The sequence below is a fragment of the Epinephelus fuscoguttatus genome, linkage group LG3 (genome assembly GCF_011397635.1).
Source record: "Epinephelus fuscoguttatus linkage group LG3, E.fuscoguttatus.final_Chr_v1".
In the NCBI taxonomy this organism is placed as follows: domain Eukaryota; kingdom Metazoa; phylum Chordata; class Actinopteri; order Perciformes; family Serranidae; genus Epinephelus; species Epinephelus fuscoguttatus.
This window is the reverse complement of record NC_064754.1, coordinates 41,285,814-41,306,460: the sequence shown is the minus strand read 5'-3', so window position 1 is coordinate 41,306,460 and position 20,647 is coordinate 41,285,814. Positions and strand designations below refer to the sequence as shown.

Here is a 20,647-nt window from a genome sequence, read left to right as displayed (position 1 = left end):
TATGTTTCTGCATTCACCAAGGCAGATACACTTAATCTGTTTTGTCAATGAAAAATATTATTTTCTGGCTTTTAACATTTGACATAAGCTTGCAGACACCTGCAGCTGTGTGTATTTTATCAGTCCATAATCGCAACAAAGCATTATAAGTACATAACCATGTGGGATTTAGCTAAAACATTTGCTTACTTGTACTTTGATTTTTTCCATTTTAAGCTGTGGCATACCAACTCTACTTTTTAAAGAAATGTACTTTTTCTCCCCTCCAACATTTACCAGACAGCTATAGTTAATTGTTATTGAGCAGATTGCGGTTTTAAATACAAAACCTGTGATGATCTTAAAAACATGATGCTTTGTTACTCATGAAACTACCCCTTGACCAACCATAACATTAAAATGCTGCTTAGATGTGACTGCACTGTAGCAAACCATTAATGCAATATATAAAGATAAACCACAGATTAAAAATTAAATTAGGACTTCAGTTTGATGCGTTTTGAGTGTGTATTGCTAATTGATGCAGATAATTTAATACTTAAACTAAAAATTTGAATGCAGAAATTTTGCTTGCACTTCAGTTTCTTTTAAATTGTAGTACTAAAGTAGGAGACCTGAAAACTTCTGTGTAACACATTAGTGTATTATACTGTATGACTGTGATGGTGCTTTTGCAGCTCTGCTCTATCTGGAGCTTTGGCAGATATTTTTTTAGACGCCTGTCTTCAATAATAATTAGAGTTAAAAAAAAAAAAATTTACTCATCTCAGTATTATCAATTAACTATTCCAAAAAATGTTGAATAATAAAATGTCATTGTTGCTCTAAAATATCACCCATCTGGCAGGAAATATAGGTTACTTTTGTATGGCACTCTAATGAGACGTAATAAGCAAACTTTCTCTATAGTGACCTAGTGACTCAAATGTAATTCAAAAGTTTCACCACACTTGACACACAGAACACATCTCTTCATATGGGATTTTAGTGCTTTTTCTATTTTACATGAATATTTTTATGAAAAATTCATGATTTTCTTCAACCATTTTAATTTAATATGACCCAGTGACTCGAATGTAATACCAAAATGTATCACTGCACTGGACACAGTGTTCACCTCTTCACGTGGGATTTTAGTGCCTTTCCTATTTCTTATTTATAATTTTGTGGAAAATTCCTGATTTTTTTTTTTTTTAAACTTACATCAATGTGACCTAATGACTCACCTTTTCATATGGGATTTTAGAGGAAGTTTTTTTTTCCTGTTTATATTAATGTTGGGTCACATTACATACAAAGAGATGAGAAAAAAGTCATAAATTTTAATTGCAAATCAATATGGCTTGCATTCTGGCGTGCTAGTCAGCAAAATGCATCTTTATAATCCGTATTATATATTCGTGTTTTTATCTCATTCGGAACCTTTTCAGTGTCGGAGCTTTGGGTTGAACAATTTTCTGAGCGTGCGCAGTGTTGAAACGGAACTGCCCTCTACGTTTCCCAGGGTTACCATCAACAATTCAGTTAGCCCACGTTAGCTTTGTCAGTTTGCCTTTAGATTTTATCATTTAGGAATAGCTGTATGGTATGTATTGAATCAGACAACAGTCATGTGCCAGTTAAACTTAGCATAATGCTAATGTAGCTATAACGTCTGCACAGGAAGCTTAGTAGCTTTTTACCACAGTGAACTAGTAACACCAGCTAGCATGCTAATCTCGGTGAACGCGGTCAGAGGAAAGTGTTGATAGTTTTCAGAATGACAAATCAGCAGTTCCTGGCGTACACAAAAAGCCCCAAAACATCGAGAAGAACAACATTTCAGGTAAAAGCTTTACTGTGTGCAGTCTGAATGCCCAACAAACGACAAAGGAGTGGATTAGTTAAATCGACAGCCTTCTGAAGACGGTTATGAAGAGTCATGTTAACATGACATTATGTCTTTGTAGGATGAACTTCAGGCTGCCGTCTCCGCCAGGGCGAGCAAAACAAAACCAGACCAGTACTCGTACTCTGATGACTTCAATGAAGATGAAGATGGTAAGATGACAGAACATAAAAAATAACTTAATAATTAAAAAGGCTTGTGTGCGTGATTCGGCAGAGGAGCAAAGTAACTCAGGACATTTACTCAGTTTTGAGGTACTTGTATTTTACTTGACTATTTTTATTTTCTGCTACTTTACACGAATACTCCACTACATTTGGGAAGCCTTTTGTACTTTTTACTCCACCAGGCTACATTTATTTGACAGTTTTAGGTACTTTGAACTTTAAAATGAATGATACAAAATATATGAATAAAAACTAATAAATTATGATGTATTATAGGTTGAGCTACCCCACGATATACTGTATAATGTAATCATAACTAGCCCCACCTTTACAGCTGTAACATGAATGTGATGTACACATTAATGAATGACTTACTGTAATCCAGCAATACAATATATATTATTATGGAATAGGCCATTCTGCATGATAGGTACTTTAACTTTTGGTATTTTAAGTATATTTGTGATGCCAGTACTTTTATTCTTTTACTTGAGTTAGATTTGAAATGCAGGACTGTTACTTCTAACAGAGTGTTTTTACACTGTAGTATTGCTGTTTTTTCTGAAGTTAAAGATCAGAGTGCTTCCTCTACGACTGCATGTAGGCCTCGCTTTTGTTTACTTTGTAACTGTAGTCTGTCACCTTTACCTGTTTCTAATGGTAGTTGATTTCTATGCAGCAATATGCCCTTCCTTTCACTCCACTTTGTGTGAGTTACTTCATATTTGTATGCATGTAATTGTGATTCACAGCAAAATGCATTCAACAAATTGAAGAAACTGTGAAGAGGTTTTCAAAAAAAATCTCTCTAAAATGGCAGTTTTTTTACAGCAGTCATTCTCCACAGGGGTACTCAAATGCAGTTGCGAAGGGTCTGTCAAGTAGTTCATCTTTTTTTTTTAAATAGATAAATAAATAAAATAATTAGGATTTGGTAAGCCTCTTGAATGTACACAGGCTGAGATCAATGCAAAATTTGTGTATTAATTTAAGATATCTGTGCACAAAAAAGGTGCTCTAAGTGCAAAAAAAAGTCTGAAACATTTGCGGCTCTTTTCACTCACTCTTTATCTTCTTATTCTGCACTTTGAGCACCTTTTTTGTGCACAGATGTCTAGTTTGTTTATTGTACCGATGCACCCAAGACAAACCTTTTTTTGCCCCAAGTAGGCATCGTTTCACAGCAGCTCTAAGACTTGGAAAGCCTCTTGACACAAATTTGATTTGTGATTTTTGTTACTAAGCTAAATAATTAGATCGACTTGACTAAAGTGCTTGAGTAGAGTGTGTGAAATCTAGTTAGCCAGAGAGCAGACAAGTCAAAGTATATAGTCGTACAAATGTTACCTTCACTGAAAAGGTACTAAGCCAAAATGTTGTCAACGTCAGCACCACTTTATTCTATGTGAAGAGATATTGTCACAATATCCTATTCTGTGTAATTAGCAGTGTCAGATAACATCAGTTTTGAAACAGTCCAATGAAGACATTTGTAAAATGTCACGTGATGTAAATGACAGCGTACTTGAGATTACTCTGCTGTAGGGTTAAAGCAGCAGAAAAGTTGGGATACGCTGCTACACAATTCTCCCCCGCCAATGTCAGTATGATGAAGGATTTCTATAACTGCTTTGCAGCAGAAAATGACGGATGGAGTAACAGCAGAACATCAACACAACAGACCGTATGGCCAAAACAAACACAGTTGCTGTACTTTGTACTTCCTCTTGCTGTTGTCAGGGTTTGGATAACATTTTTTATTGTCACCTCACCTTCGACTTAGATAGATGCATATTCAGTGTGAAAGTTGGAAATACTTGCTTGTTCACTTTCTACTTACTTTTTCTGTAGTTTTCAACCACATCTCACAGTCTTCCTCAGTAGATGGAATTTGCTCAGTTGGCCAGCAGCCATCTTCTTAGGAAGGGATGCTAAGATGCAGTTTAAGGCTCCAGAAAAATCTAGGAACTAAGTGGACCTTGAGTTTAGAGTGTTTTGTCAACTTAAATAGATGCAGTTTAATGGTCGGTTATGTTGTCATTTACTTGTCACTTTCTATGTTTCACAGATTTTTTGAATGAACAACTCAAATCAAGAAAAAAGAAGGCCGGTGCACTGAAGTCTGGGAAGAGTAAATCCAAAATCAACGACTTTGAAATTTCAGACGATGAAGGCAAACATGGAAGGACAAAGAGAGTTTCATTTCTGAAATCCCAAAGAATCGGCTCTTCCTCAGAAGACACAACAGCATCAGAGTCACGTGAAAACGATCCACCCGACTCTTCCACCGGTCAACACAACAATTATAATGACTCATTTTCATCACAACGCTCCACAAATGCCAGCGAAGATATCATACGATCTAAAAGCAGTGATGGGGAGTCTCACGATCCTCAAATCACAGGAGAGAGCTCAAGTATATCTCTGTCATATCAAACATCAGGTGACACTCTAATGGACATGCCGTTACCCTTACCATCTGACAACAGTGTGATGGAGACTCCAGGTCCCAAGGAGAAGAGCAACTCTGTTCCTGGAGAAAGATCCCAGACTCCGCAGTTATCAGCAACTGACCTCAAACACGTGTCCTCAGCAGGTCTGTTTACACTGCTTCATGTATAAAGCCACAAAGGGCACATTACATGTTATTTGCCTGCAGATTTTAAATTTATATTTCCACAAATTCATTGATACAGACAGGGAGCCACCCAGGCCTAAACCGAGGCAAAGGACTCTTGGATTGAGCCTTCATGCTGCAGAGAAGATAGCTGAAGATGCTGAATCTCAGGATCTCAGCAGGCCCCAGACCTCCTCTATGTCCATTCCCCTTTCCTCTGACACGTCCAGCAACATCGCTGTAAGCAACCGCAGTCCACATGCATGTCTCATTGCTTGGATAGTCAGTATTTTAAAGGGACAGTTCACCCCAAAATCAAAACTACATTTTTTACTTCTTACCTGTAGTGCTGATTATCAGTCTAGTTTGTTTTGGTGTGAGTGGCTGAGTGTTGAAGATATCAGCTGTAGAGATGTCTACTTTCCCTCCAGTATAATGGAACTAGATGACACGCAGCCTGTGGTGCTCATCATGACCCAATTACTCAAGATAATCCACAGACCTTGTTGTGAGCTGTTTTATGTAGGAACTGTTTTCTTTCTACCAAGCTACACCCACCAGCCGTATCAGCACGTAGAAGGAAGCGAGCATCTACTGCTGTCTCATCTAGTATCACTGAGCTAGTTAATGTCACGGCCCAACTGAGGAGGACGCCATTAAAGTTCAGCTAAAGCACAAATTAATATGTGTAATTTGTAATGTGAGTTTGTCACACTACAGAAAAATATGTCACTAACCACAGAGCCAAATTTGAATGACTAAAAAAAAATCACGAGGTAGTATATAAAGTGCATCATCGAGCCATGATTTCACGCCCACCCGAAAAATCCTGGATGTAAAAACGGTGAAAAACAGTTTAACTGTTAAACTCAACAAGTATTGTCGAACATGTATGATATGTTTAGAAAGGAATCTCTGATTTTACTTTACCCTGACTTTTATGTTTACATCTTGCGCTGTCACAATCCTCCCGTCCATGAGTAGATGCACACTTCCTTCTGTGCATTGATACGGTTGGTGGGTGTAGTTTGGTAAAAAGAAAATAGATAAATTTCTCTGTGAAACTGCTCACAACAAGGTCTGTGGATTTTCTTTTGTAACTGGGTCATGATCTCTAGAAAGAGACACTGCTGTTGAGTTTTTCAAATGCATTTTTGGCGCTTTGAACAGCACAATATATATTGTATATTGGAACCAAGGCAGACGTCTCTGCGGCCGATATCGCCAACACTCTGCAACTCAACCCAAAACAATCTAGACTGATAAATAGCAGGAGAGGTAAGAGGAAGAATATGTATTAATGATTTTGGGATGAATTGTCCCTTTAGATTGAAACATCTGGATCAAGTGTTTGTTATGTTGTTTCACCGTAGTGGACAGAAGGAGATCACCCAGTTTCATTCAGCCTCAGCAAATCCTCTTCGAGTAAAAGTGACCAGTCACAGCTCTTCACCAAATCCACCGTCGATTCTGGATCCAGAGGTAATAATCTTCATCTTCAGCACCATAACCTTGATTTTTTAAATTTAGGTCATTTATTCTCTTGATTTATTTTCAATTATTGTTTTAGATGGCTTCATTTCTGATGACAGTAAAGAGCAGGAGAGAAAGTACTCCACATCATTTGAAGACTCTAATGTAAGTCATTCATTATCAGGTGTGACTGAAAGTGTCATGTCAGATATGCTCTGATTACTCACAGTCTCTGTAAATGTGTCACTGTCTTATTTCAGGCAGACTCAGGAGATCACTCACATCAACTCTCTGATGTCCATGAAAAATCACTTGATACCAGGTTGGTCAACGCGCTGTAATAACAGATACTTCTGTAGCCATGCGGATACAACAGAGTAGTAACTTAACTGACTGTCACATTATTTAAATTAGGACGTCAAGTTCCGTCTCTAAGACCACTCAGAGACCTCAGAGCGTGTGCTCCAGGAAAGTGGAATCAAAGTATTTGGGAACTCTCAAACTTCTCGATCGTAAAGTCTCACTACAAGAGTCTCAGCCTCAAGCAGCAGATTCACTCAGAGCTGCCGTTTACCAGGTCAGTGTGAAAATGAGCCCATGTTGACAGTAAACTTCGCTGCTGTTAGAAATCTCCACAGTGTTTTTCCTGTGTTCTGTGTTTTATTGTGATAACTATAGGCAGGCAGTGTGGTTCTTCTTAGCACCATCAAGAGGAGCTCTATCTTACACACAGGCTGATAATGATTTGATTAGAGGTACATGATACGTGGAATATACTAATCAAAAGATGAGTGTTAAACACTTTGTAATTTCTGTGTTTCTACATTATGCTCAGATTTCAATACATTATTATCATGAACCATGACTGTTGTGAGTTGCACTGAACCATATAACCCCTTAGTCTTACCTAACCTCTTACCCCTTTGTCTCATGAAGCCCAAGGCTGTCGGACGTGGTTACCTCGGGCCTAGGCTAACCTGTTAACTAAAGCCATGATTAGTGGGAGGGGAACCTATGGGCAGTGGTGTGGTGGAAGGTATTCACAGTAAACCCACTACTTTTCCTAGTTGTTCACAGTATACCCACCTATCAGTCAAAATAGCCACTGGAATATATATGAGAGTATACCCACTTCCTCCTCCATAACCTACCCATTTACCTAGTAATACACTCACCCAATAAATCACCATTACACCGCTGTCTGTGATTAATATAGTCAAATACTGTTTTTAGAGCCTCTTGGGTGGGTTCTAGATAAAACCCTAGGAATATAAATGGATTCTCGGTAGAAGCCCCTGGATGGGTTCTCGTTAGCACCCTTGGAAGGTGGAAAGGTTTTGGATAGAACCCCCAGAGTGGGTTCTGAGTGACAATAATATACCAAAGAAGTGTGTTCTCCTATTGGGACAAGCCTAAGAACCCTATATGGTTCTTGTTATCACCTTTATTTCTAAGAGTATTAAACGCTCCATTTATAATTTCTGTGTTCCAGTGTTTACCTCAGATTTTTATTACATTATTATCAGGTATCAGATACAGAGGAATGGATTCCAAAGAGCTAATTTGGGCTTGAAACATTGTACTTGTCCTAATGTAATAACTAACAAATTTAAAGGGAGAGTTTTGTAGTGTTGCCAGTCCTCATGAGGCAGAAATCTGAGGGGTTTTTTTTAATTCAGCACCTGGACAGCAAAGACGTGCGTGTGTTTTGTACACACATTTCGGTAGAGGGCATTAGAGTCTCTACAATTTATTCTCATGCAACTAAAATCCCTGCCCACTTACATGTTCTCCCGACAGGAATGGCTTCAAAAGAAAAAGGAAAAGTCAAGAGAGAACATGCAGCTAAAGAAGAAAGAGGAAATGCTGAAAGAAAAAAAGAAAAAGGTGAATAATCCCTTTTGTAAATTGAAAGTACCGCACTTTCATAGAACACTAAAAACACAATTTTAACATATGTGCATCATTCACAAAACAAACAGCAAGAAGAGGCCAAAAAGGAAGACGCTGTTGCATCATATGAGGCTTGGAAAGAAAAGAAAGTAGAGAGTCTCAAAGCAAAAGCCAAAGAAAAACAAGATGCAATCAGAAAAGAGCAAAGAGCAGCTGAAGAGAAGGAAGAAAAAAGGCAAACCGCTAAACAGGTATGTTGATTCATTTATTTAACATTATTCTGAAGGGTAAAATAAGCACTTCTGTGGGAAGATATGCTGATCAGTAATATTCTAAACATTACAGGTGTTTGAAAAATGGAAACGTGAACGTGATGATCTACTCAAAGAAAAGCAAAGAAAGCAAAGAGAAGCTGAACGTAAACTTCAGGTTAGAAAACAAGAAGAGGAGGAAGAAAGAAAGAGAGACAGCAAATCTGCTACTTCTGACTGGTGAGTGTAAATGAGGTTTTACATTTACTATTTATTTATTTTTCTCATTTATTCAAAGGGTGATGAAACATTACCTCTGACTGTGCACTGACCTCCAATGATACAAAGTAGACAGGAAGGCCTACCTCTGCACAGGACCGCATATATATACTAACCTTTACCTGCAATGCTTGCCTAAGAAAAAGACAATTTGTCCTAAAAGTAGTCTTAAACATGGTTAAAAAATATCTTGAAGAGGTCTCAAACAAGCATTAAACTTAAGTGTCTGGTACCTGTAGTTATCTTGTGAATAAGTAAATAAATGAATACAGAAGTAATTTTGCCTCTGAAATAAGTAAATGAGGCTATGAAATACATCCTGAAATGAATGAATGAGGCAGTAAATATATGTAGATATAAATATATAAATGCATTCATATAGATATATAAATAAGTAAATAGGTAATGTTTTTCAAAGGACTACTTTTTATTGTGGGGATTTTAATTTCATAATTCCACATTATTTCACAGCTTTTTTATTTCCATCTGCTATCTTCAACAGAATGGGGCGTGGTTATCTCACAGACGTAGACTAAGGCACCAGAACAGCAATTAATCACATTCTCTTTTTTGATTTCATTGGCATTTTTATTTGTATATTAATTTAGTGTTGACTAGTTGAATGGCATTATATAGATTAGCAGTTAAATTTATCACCACACCTAACTGCTGTCCTATCACACTCAGACCTATCTGGGTGTGACTATGATCAACCACTAGATGGTAGTCAAAGCTTGATGATTAGCCACATTTCATTTCCTCTCACTGTCATCGTAAATGTTGTTACTTATGTTTTTTTTCTTAAAATGTTTAAGGAATGAAAAGAAGAAAGATGTCCTCCATGAAAAAGCCACAATGCAGCGCAAAGAAATCAAAAATAAAGCAGAGGAGGAACGTTACATGAAAGAAGAGAGAAATAAAATGGCTTTAGAGATGTATGAACACTGGCTGGTAAGTTGAATTACTTGTGGCACCAGAGATGAATGGCATCAAAGGAGGTGGCTCTTTGTATGTTTTTTAACAAATGGTCTCACTCACTTTTGGGGTTGATTTCCTCCATTATGGTGGCAGTTTTCTGAGATCTGCCAGCAGTGGTGATCCTCGACTCTGGGGATCCCAGGCAAAGAAGCTAATTGAAGCCCTGTCCTAACTGACAGTATCCAGCCATCATATGGTGACCATAAAGGGGCCCCACTTAGGGTGTTTTGGGGGCAGCAATGGTGCACTGTATAGTGCCTTTATAGGAGGTTTAATGGGTTTGTAGTTGTCATTGCAAAATGTGCCAGTATGAGTGGCTATCGAGGAGGTCCTTTTCTCAGTTCCCCCCCCCCGAGGTGCCCAAACATTTGCATGGTTTAACTCTTGTGATGGTGTACCCCTGTCAGCCAGTGCTCAAAGAAATATTTGTATTGAAGCCATCTGGAATATTTCTGTTTTGTTTGTTTTTTTTTTTACTAACAGGTACGAAAAGATTTGGAACAGAAGAGACGAAGAGATGAAAGACGAATACAAGCAATACTCCGAGACAGTCCACCTCCCCCATGGAGCCCTCCAAGTAAAACAATACCATTTCGAAAATAACGTTTGAAATTTAACAAACCAGCCTTATAACATCGGTGGGTTCTACGTTACATTTGAAGTTTTTATTTTTTCTACCATATGTTGTGTTACAAACATTGATAGCAGCTGATACGTTTTTAATATTCTTGTCAGGGTTTGTATCAGCCAGCAGCTTGCAGGTTTATATGTTTATATGTTTTTGATGAAATGTTGCAATATGTTTAGAAATTTGGAAAAATGTGTTCCTGCGACATGGTTATGTGTCAATGTCAACGGAATCTTGCAATAAGAAAACCCTTTTTATAAATGTGCTGGGCTGTTATGACCAGGTTATACTTCTGAATGTAAAGCAGCAATAAGAAAATTTTTTAATGTAAATGGTTAATATAATTGGTCTGCAGATTCACTTTACTGTTAATTGTTGAGCTGTTGTTGATGTCCACGTAAAGTTTGTTTTTGTCTATGAGAGTACAAGAGGCTCCAAAATATCACACAATCTTAGAAACTGATCTGTTTAACGCTCAGCACTTGTTTTATGTTAAACATGACTTAATTTGTGAATTTGTTGTTTTTATCTAAAATGCTGGTCATTTTTGCATGTCGCAGTTTTATGTTTTATTCATTATATTTGCGTTTTTTTTCCATCTTCGAAACATTTACTTTAGAATAAAAAAAAATTAAATTGAAAAAAGTCTCTAATGTTTTAAATGATGCATCAACACAACAAATTAACGAGGGCAACACTAAAAACTTTAAACTACTTAATTTTGCTTTGTTTTTTTAATGTATTGGTGGAAAAAAAATATCTTGCAGCAGCAGTTAAATTTGGGAAAATTTGGGAAAATTTGATAAGTATTGCATGCATGTTTGTGTGTTGATGTGTAGGGGGGAATAAAAAATTTAATAATAAAGGTAATACATATCTTTTTTTAAAAACAGCGTAGTGGTAATAGTAAGGAAGGAATTAAAAATAAAATTAATATTTACATGTGTCAGCTATTGTAGACTGGAGGGTCCTGGTAGAGATGCAGAGGTGGGGGCACTGACTGCAATTTGGATTTACAACTGAGACACAGTGAAATCTAATTGTTTTAATGACTGAGTGCTGTTAGGGATTAGTTTATGGCCTGCTGTTAGGACTGCTCCTACTCTGTTATCCAATAAAAGACTCTCCCACAAAGCTGGGAAAATGTTCAGATCCTACTATGTATGCCAATGCATACTGAAACAAAAGACATATGTATCTAAAGAATATGTGTGCTCCAGTTCCTTCTTTGAGATCAGGACTTAAGAAGCTTCAAAGACCTCTTTGTAGTCATCATGTTTGTGTAAAATGTGAGAGTGGAGATGCCTCTAGACTTTAAAGTGCATAGTGTTGTTGTTTTTTAAATGATGAACATACTACACGGCCAAAAGTATGCAGGCACCAGAGAATAAGAGCTCTATGTTATTAATATGGTCATAAGGCACCATTTTGATAATAGTTTGTCGGGTTTCATGCAAAAATATTTCATGGTTCCAGCTTCATATATGTGAGGATTTGCTGCCTTTCTATGTAAGCATTTCAATAATTGTATTCTTTTAAATAATCATAATAATATAATAATTGTGATTTTGCAAACCAAGCAATGGGTTAATCAAGAAATAATCAGTGGAATAATTCATAATGTGTAATTAGTTGCAGTCCTCGGTTACCAAATAGATTAAAACCCAGCTCCACCTCTCCAACTCTCACGGTAAAACCCTGTTTTTTATTCATACATGAGTAATTAATCAAATGATATATATAATATTATAACAGCATTGTTGGGAAGGTCTCTTTTAAAATGCAATAGGTCACACATTACTAGTTTCCCTGTTAAAAAATATAAGTAGTCTAAAGTAAATATTCTAATTACCTCATCAGAGTAATGTGGCTCATCACATTTGATTATTTTTTGAGTAGTTTCCTAATAAATGATTTAAACTGGGCACTAAAGCTGAAACATGTTTGGAAATAGGCTAAGAAAAGGCATTCCCTCATGGATAAAAGATTCAAAGCAACAGAATGAATGCTATATTCTAAATATAAACTTTTTACTGAGATAATAAATCTGGATGTCATCCCTTTGCAATCACCAAAATCTTTATCAGTAGCCTAACTGTAATTTAATTACATATTTTTCCTCAGTAACTGTAACTGATAACAGTTACATTTATTCTGTATTTTAATGCCATGTAACTAGTTAAATATAACTAGTTACTCCCCAACACTGTATAACAATCACAGACAACTTCTCTGCATTTGGTATTTTTACTTTCAACACTTTGAGTACATTTTCTGGATTATACTTTTACTTTTTGGTAACAGGGTGTTTTTACAGTGAGTGTGATAGTACTTTTACCCGAGTAAAGGGTGTGAATACTTCCTCTCACTGTATTCATACAATACATGCAAAAGCCCTGCAATAAATCCTGCCTTCATGAAGGTAATATTGGTCATCTTAAGTTAGCTGTTTAAGAGTTTATAGACCATTGAAACATATAAAATCATGCTTTTACGTTAAAACACCGTTGAGAACAATCTAATGATATAATATATAATAATTTAACAGTCACAGTGCCAATTTTTCTGTAGGCTATTCATGGATTAATAGAGCAGGCCTATGTCTTATTCTCTTTTTTTGTGCATCTTTGAGTACATAGTCCATATTACTCTCTTGTGCTTTTACTTCAGTAATATTTTCAATGCAGGACTTTTGCATTTTGTATTGGTACTTTTTGTACCAGGGTTTGTACCTTTTTGGATCTGAATACTTCCTCCACCGTCGTTAAGATGTTTTGGTTTGGTGCTTTAACTTTGAAAATTTCGCACCGGAAGTATGTCCTGACTGCCTGGTGTCATGGAGATCGCGGTGGTACCCTGGTAGACAGAAGTACCTCAGTCTAGGTGGAGGTAGTGATACGGGTAAAGTTGAGAGAGAAGCCCTAGTGGTGTGAGTTTGTTTGTCGAGCACCGGTTTAAGTGTTTGTTAGAGGCATTTATTTTTTGTAACAGTTTACCGGCCCCGGAAGCGACGGCTGTTTGGACACATTAAAGAGAGGAGCTAACATAATCTGCACATTCCTGAAGTTGACTGACTGTCGAGTTGGCAGAGGTAATGTAACGTTAGCTTATGGTTGCTAGCTAGCTAGCTGCTTCATCACAGAAGCCCATTCATTTGTTTCTTGTGTTGAGTCCGCTCACTCGCCGCTTTAGGAAAGAAGTGGTAAACTAGCGTAATTATGCTCATGTTAATGTGTAATGTTAACCTACAAGCAGTGACACTTCCTCTGTAGCACAGCTAACGTGAAGTAGTTAATAGGTATCTGAGATAAAAGGTCGTTTTTCGTCTGTTAGACGGGGCTGTGCTGCAATGAAAGGCTCTTTATTCCCTGCAAGGCTGAAACGGTGCGACTGGTACTGTAGCTCTGATTAACCATTACATGTGAAGGCTTGAACAAAAGGAGTTTAAGTTTAAGAAACGAAAATCAAAGTGTAAGAAAGAAACCAAGCTTAACTTTTCTGATAAAGATTTGCTCCCAGTAGTAAATCAGCCTGTGGAGGTTAGCTAAGATTTAAAAGTTGAGACACATATTTCAGCAAAGTGAAATATGTGGACAGATGAATGGAAATGTGCTGTTAAGAGTAGAACAGGGCTGTAACTAATGTGTTATTTTCATTCTCAATTAATCTGCCAGTTGTTTTCACATTGAAAAATTCTTTAAACCCAGGGGGGTGTCTTCAAATTGCCATTGCCCCACCAGCAATCCAACCTAAAGAAGTTAACTGTCACATCAGACAGAGGCAGAAAATCCTCATAATTGATCTGCAGGAAGAAGTAAATGTTTGGCATTTTTGCTTGAAAATGAATCAAAATTATTGCCAGTTGTTCTCTGTTGATCAGATAAATGATTAATCGATCGTAAAGTCTTGACAAGTAATTTGAGCAGGAATTCTGAAAATGAGAACATACACATTCGATCAAAAGAGACCAAAGTAATTTTTCTGATGGAAACTTGCCCTTTAGAGCATGTCAGCCCATAAAAGTTGTTCTGTTAAAGTATGTGTCAGGAAAGTTAGAAACAACATAACTAGTACATAATTAGTCCACCAGAAAGCACTGACAAGTCGATTACCATATTGCAAAATGTCTTGGTCAGGCTGGCTGCCAGAGGGGTCAAAGGGTAAGGATGACCCTGGCCCAAAGCCCGGGGGAGGGGGCCCATGCAAAGGTATATGCACCAATGGTGGGGTTGGAGTGGGTGTGGATGTGGCCCACTTTGAAAAATGTCCCCCTGTCCATAATTCCCAATGGCTGGCCAGATCTTTGTCACAATTCTTTAAAAAACACTTTAAAAACTAAGGTATGCATTTAGAAATTACTATTGGCCAACTGCTATGTACTATATTATTGGATTTTCTAAACTCTCATATATTCATACCATCACTGGCCTCAGAATCCTACCATTGGTCAGGCTATAATACAGAAAAAAAATTAAAATTCTGTTGTGAAAGGTCTATCTACTGTCTCATGCTCTGTGTTTTCCTCTCTATTCTCTCCTCTCTCTACATTTGCAGATGTTTCAGATTAAGAGGATCTGTTGCATTGGTGCTGGGTATGTAGGAGGCCCAACATGTAGTGTGATCGCCCACATGTGTCCAGAGATCACAGTGACCGTTGTCGATGTCAACGAGTCCCGCATCAAAGCCTGGAACTCGGACACTCTGCCCATATATGAGGTATCATTATTAATGTAGTTCTTCAAAGAAAATGAGCTGAACTTTATTAACAGGATTGATAAAATGTTAACCAGGAGTGGGTCATATTTTATTAGTGTTTTTTCCCCTACATTCTTATCTGACCTCTGAGAGTCATATATCTTGAAGGAGTTGTTGGCTCATTAGTTTAACTTAATAACAGGGTTGAAAAAACTGGTGTAGCTAGACAACCATTCCAACCAGTGTTTTTGCACAATATTACTCCATAGTGGGCTGAATGAAACATAAATTAGTTCCAGATTTTTCAGTGTTGTAACTTTTCTACGTCAGCCACAACCACAAGGTATTACATCATCATGACTAGTGTAAAGGGCAGTCGATGACCAGTCATTGAGAACCCGCATTACATTTGTTACTGTTTGTGCCATGTTTGTCCTACACATTCAGTGACACACCCTCCCTGTCTCATTTTTCCCACTTCCTCTCACTGTAGCCGGGTCTGAAAGAGGTGGTTGAATCATGCAGAGGGAGAAATTTGTTTTTCTCCACAGACATAGACTCAGCCATCAGGGACGCAGACCTCGTCTTTATTTCTGTGAGTCCATCACACACACCCCTCACACACATGCTGACACACAGTTTTACCAGCTACAGAAATATATCTGACATTTATGACACATGGGTGAATTTATTGGAATGGCTGCACTTCCCCCACAGGTGAACACGCCAACCAAGACCTATGGGATGGGGAAGGGTCGTGCGGCTGACCTCAAGTTCATTGAGGCGTGTGCTCGGCGGATTGTGGAGGTGTCTGATGGCTACAAGATTGTCACAGAGAAGAGCACAGTCCCGGTTCGAGCTGCTGAGAGCATTAGACGGATATTTGATGCCAACACCAAACCCAGTCTCAACCTACAAGTGTGTATTATCGCATAAGAAGGAAACTCTGATGTCTGTTGTTCTGAAAGTTTCTAAAGTATTCGTGTCACCGCTTTAGGTGCTGTCCAACCCAGAGTTCCTTGCAGAAGGAACGGCAGTGCGGGATCTGAAGGAGCCAGATCGTGTCCTGATTGGTGGAGATGAAACAGCAGAAGGTCAAAGGGCAATCAGAGCACTCTGTGCTGTCTATGAACACTGGGTCCCCAAAGCACGAATCATCACCACCAACACATGGTCGTCTGAGCTGTCTAAACTGGTGAGTGTAGTGTGGTAACTAACAATATCTTTTATTAGTTTAATTTGCTGATTATTGTCTCACTCAATTAATTGTTGTGACCAACAGTCCATGACAGAGCTGTATGGAGAAATCGCCCAATAGAAAGCACTTACAGGTTGATTTTACGCTGTAAAATGTCCCCTTCAGTATATGTCTTGGTCACAATTCTTAAAAAAAATCTAAGGCATCCACATTCATATTATTTATGTTACGTGCTAAATTTAGGCAAGACGAGTGGGATTATTTAGGGTTAGGGTAAGATTGTCATGGTAAGCCAATTAGAGGCAGAGTAAGGCGGACCATTCAGTCACTAGCCTAGGATGCATACTGGACTGATCCCCAGAAAGGGAAAGGGGGAAACATACCCAGCAGTGCAGGAGCAACATTAATTGATAGTCTTGTTATACTCAGTCTCTACTTCTCCCTCTTTTGTTAAGACAGGAAGCCTCAATTCATGTCATTTTGCCTTGTTCATTAAAGTTAACCTTGTGAAAATATCCTTCCATCACATGCTGTAGTCCTTGCTGTCGGCTTCTTCAAGCTATGTTGCCCGTCACCCAGAAACGATCTAATAAACACACAACCACCATTGCCATGTTTCTTTTTGTCAAGCTTGTCTGACTCAGCAACAGTAACTGTTTCCTCGACTTTTTGTAGTTTTCGTGAGTACAATTTTTTTTAAAAACATGGTATGTGCTTGTGTAGGCAGCCAATGCATTCCTGGCACAGCGAATTAGCAGCATCAACAGTATCAGCGCTCTGTGCGAGGCCACCGGGGCTGACGTGGAGGAGGTTGCCAAGGCGATTGGTATGGACCAGAGGATAGGCAGCAAATTTCTCAAAGCCAGCGTAGGTAAGAAATGCATCCAAAAGATGTTTAAAGTGAGCTTCTGTGTAAAGTTGATTAATTTAAACACAGATTAAGTGTTGCCTTTTATCCCTTTGCTACTCCAACACTTGGGCAGGTTTTGGTGGAAGCTGTTTCCAGAAGGACGTGCTGAATTTGGTGTACTTGTGTGAGGCCCTCAACCTTCCTGAAGTAGCTTCCTACTGGCAGCAGGTGAAAACTATATTGCATACTACATATTTTTTTTATTTTTTTATGTTTTTACTGAAGGTTCTGTTCCTTAATTGCTGTTTGATTGATTTTGTCAGGTGATCGACATGAATGAGTACCAAAGGCGGCGGTTTGCCTGCAGGATTATTGACTGCCTCTTCAACACTGTTACCGGTAAAAAGATTGCTCTGCTGGGCTTCTCCTTCAAAAAAGACACAGGTGACACAAGGTTAGTCTCAAGTCATGTTTTTGTTTTTTTGTTCCCTTCTCACACCCTTGTAGACATTTGCCGCCTCCCTGTTCTTTGTTTTTCATTCTGTATTTCTTTGCAAAAGCTCTATGATGTTGATCATTAACCTGGGAGATTGTTTGTATGATCACACTTTACTTTACATGAACACCTGCCAACACAATGTGGTGAACCCTGGGCCCCAATCAGGGTTGACACTGAAGTGTGTGTGTTTCTGTTGCAACTCTAGGGAGTCGTCCAGTATCTACATCTCTAAGTATCTGATGGATGAGGGAGCCAAGCTGTTCATCTATGACCCCAAAGTTCTCAAGGAACAAATCATTCATGACCTCTCCCAGCCCAACATCTCAGAGGACAACCCAGAAAGAGGTGTGTGTTCTTACCAAGGTTCAAATGCAGCTTCGGAAATGTCTTTTTTTAAATTTCTTTTTTGGAATGTATTGTATATGACTTAATTACACCAGACACAGCAGAGAGTGTAGAGGACATGGGGTAAAAGGGAGAAGACATGCCTCTAAGGCTGGACTTTATGTGCTTTAGTGAGTGTCTTAAACCCTTTGGCTGCTTCCAGTACCATCCACAATTAAAAAAATTATCAACAATTTTGATGATATTCTAAGTCAATTTTAGGAAAAATGCCTAAAAATAACTGTTCCAGCTTCTGCAATGGTGAATATTTGCTGGTTTAAGATATGATGGAACTTCATTTATCCTGGGGGAAAGTGTTGTGCAGCAGTCACAATACAAAGCAAAGTATCAATAAGGTTCAAATTCAAATACACACAATACCAAAATTCTAACAGCTTAACGATAAAGATCATTTTTCATGCTGTTGCATACAGTTATGTATGTACAATATGATAGGTACTTCTGTGATATTGGATTTAATATCTGTTGGTTTTGGCTGTCTCACAATTTTCTGACATTTTATAGATCACACAATTGAGTAATAACAGGCTGATTTAAGTGGAAACAGATAACTTGTGTTGGTAGTGGCCAAACAGTGAAGTTATATCCATCACATAATGCCATTGGGTCAAAAAATACCCTGTCCCATAGACTTACATGGCAAAAGAGACGTGTGTGAATCAGTGAATACGTTTTCTTCTCCATTCAGTCTGATAACATTTCAAAAGTCTAGAAGAGCTGCACAGTTGAATAATTTTATCCCCCCTCTGAAGTAAGTGCAGCACTAAATAGGAAGTAGCTGGCACAGGCAGCCAAAGTCCCTATTACACCTACTCTATGGGCCACACAGTGTGGAAGCTGTGCCGGTTTTTCGGGTAGTTTTATACACGGTCATCATGCTATAGTCATTACATTGTACAGTCAAAATTTACTTCATAATGATAAGTTAAAGCAAAAATCTTTTCCATTTCAACTTTCATCACAAAAAGCATTTGAGTAGTTGCAGCCTTAGGAGTTATTCATATTCGTAATTATGTTTTGTGGTTCTTATTGAGTGATCTTAGTGATGATTGAGTGATTTTGTAAGGATGAAAGAAGTCATTTCATATTTCTTAGGAAGGCTAAGCTGTAGGGATCACTAGCTGAGGTTAGAACTTTCGACTCTTCACTGACACAGACTTGCCTTTTTTTCTTCTTAGTGTCAGAGCTGGTCACTGTGACCTCGGACCCTTACGAGGCCTGCCAGAGTGCACATGCATTGGTCATCTGCACCGAGTGGGACATGTTTAAGGTCACAATCACACATTGTTTTCTTACCATCTTATAACTTGCTTCATCTTGGGGAACAAAACACCTGTAAGTCATCTTCCCCCTTTAATTCCGCCACAGGAGCTGGACTATGAGAAGATTTACAAGAAGATGCTGAAGCCGGCCTTTATCTTTGATGGCCGCAGAGTGCTGGACCACCTCCACCCTCACCTCCAGAACATCGGCTTCCAGGTGAGCAGAAGACACACCACTGTTACACATCTCACATAAAATGAAAGTTTTTGAACTCAGTGCCATATGGAGCGACTACTGCTCAGCCTCCATTGTTTCAACCCAACTGCCAGAAAAAGCATTGGTATTGTACGTCCTTCAAACCACTGATATGTTACATTTGCACGTTTTTATACTTTACATTTCAGCAACACTGTGGTTAGGTGTTGGTACCAAAAGACTTGGTTATTGTTTATTAAAAGAGGTTTTGACTTAATATACCCATTTTGGATGGCAGCTAGCAGCTAATGCAGCAGTGTCTAAGTAAAGAACAACCGCTTTTCGTGGCACTGAATCAGCTGGAAAACAGCAGTGGGTCACTTAAAAGCAGCTGGAAACACAGTGATGACTTGCTACAACACAACCAATTTTGTTGTTTGTTGTTCTCGAGCAGTGGTCTGTAGCTTAGCAGGAGACACGCCAGCCACCATCCCCTCCCGATTCATTGACAAAGTCAGCTCACTGTGACTGCGTGACTTTAGACACATTGATATGATACAATGAACAATGATTCTCCTCTGGCGACTGGGCTGATTATTATTTCACTGCTGTTTTCTGTCCACAGATCGAGACCATCGGTAAGAAAGTGACAGCAACACGAATCCCCTACACCCCAGCAGCGGTTTGTCCTCGCATCACTGCCAGTGAACCTCCTACCAAGAAAGCCAAAGTCTAAAACTTACTCCACCTCCACACATGCAACACATTCCTCTCACAACCGTTGTATTTCTGGTGAAAATTTTCACTCAGGTCCAACGCCCTCTTTTGTCGGTATGTGCCTAATGATCAAAAAGGCCAAAACAGCATGACTAACTGCTCCCCTGTGTTACGTCTGAAATGGAGAGGTAGAGCCTTCTGTCCAAATTTGTGTGAATGTGATCCATGAATGTGTTAGAGTCTTTGGAAGATGTTCAGTGATATTTCATCACTTAACAGTTCATTTCAGACATTTCATGTCAAATAGCATTAATCAATCTAACATTTCAGATGCACCGTCTATTTCAAATGAACACGATTAGTGTGTCTACTTTTTTACAGTATATACTGTATAATCAAGTATTGTTGCTAAATTGCAAGAACAATTTTATACTATTTTTTAAAAATATTTTTATAAAACTATCTTACTGTATGTTAATCAGTAATGTCCTCTGTATCAGTGACTGTTTACTAAAAACAGCAATGCAATAAAATGTGATGTGTGTCCTTACTATGTGCCTGTTGATTACACATTGATGGAAAGAAGGAAAAAAGTGACAAATTAAAATCAGCAAATGTGAACTGTTTTAATTCTTTAAATATAAATACACA

At 38.3% G+C, this 20,647-nt stretch overlaps 2 protein-coding genes across 2 annotated transcripts; both read left to right on the top strand.

The window, feature by feature from the left end:
* Positions 1-105: 105 nt before the first annotated feature.
* On the top strand, positions 106-10,972 carry map9 (microtubule-associated protein 9). The gene is made up of 13 exons (XM_049572686.1): positions 106-1,825; positions 1,950-2,040; positions 4,124-4,651; positions 4,752-4,912; positions 6,046-6,154; positions 6,243-6,310; positions 6,406-6,467; positions 6,560-6,722; positions 7,946-8,032; positions 8,128-8,289; positions 8,384-8,529; positions 9,384-9,519; positions 10,030-10,972. The coding sequence occupies exons 1-13, from the start codon at positions 1,760-1,762 to the stop codon at positions 10,147-10,149; spliced, it is 1,899 nt and encodes a 632-aa protein (XP_049428643.1). The 5' UTR covers positions 106-1,759; the 3' UTR covers positions 10,150-10,972.
* A 2,022-nt stretch (positions 10,973-12,994) lies between these two features.
* Positions 12,995-20,541, top strand: ugdh (UDP-glucose 6-dehydrogenase). The gene is made up of 12 exons (XM_049572704.1): positions 12,995-13,265; positions 14,729-14,890; positions 15,363-15,464; positions 15,587-15,787; positions 15,867-16,064; positions 16,791-16,938; positions 17,051-17,145; positions 17,241-17,371; positions 17,622-17,761; positions 19,000-19,091; positions 19,190-19,300; positions 19,905-20,541. The coding sequence occupies exons 2-12, from the start codon at positions 14,729-14,731 to the stop codon at positions 20,013-20,015; spliced, it is 1,491 nt and encodes a 496-aa protein (XP_049428661.1). The 5' UTR covers positions 12,995-13,265; the 3' UTR covers positions 20,016-20,541.
* Positions 20,542-20,647: the final 106 nt, after the last annotated feature.

Excerpts from the sequence above, each read along its gene's own strand:
- map9 (XM_049572686.1), top strand. The coding sequence starts at position 1,760 with ATGACAAATCAGCAGTTCCTGGCGTACACAAAAAGCCCCAAAACATCG. Across the intron at positions 1,826-1,949 it reads CGAGAAGAACAACATTTCAG|GATGAACTTCAGGCTGCCGT; the intron begins GTAAAAGCTTTA and ends ATGTCTTTGTAG. Across the intron at positions 4,913-6,045 it reads ACACGTCCAGCAACATCGCT|TGGACAGAAGGAGATCACCC; the intron begins GTAAGCAACCGC and ends GTTTCACCGTAG.
- ugdh (XM_049572704.1), top strand. The coding sequence starts at position 14,729 with ATGTTTCAGATTAAGAGGATCTGTTGCATTGGTGCTGGGTATGTAGGA. Across the intron at positions 17,146-17,240 it reads TAGCTTCCTACTGGCAGCAG|GTGATCGACATGAATGAGTA; the intron begins GTGAAAACTATA and ends TGATTTTGTCAG. Across the intron at positions 17,372-17,621 it reads AAAGACACAGGTGACACAAG|GGAGTCGTCCAGTATCTACA; the intron begins GTTAGTCTCAAG and ends TTGCAACTCTAG.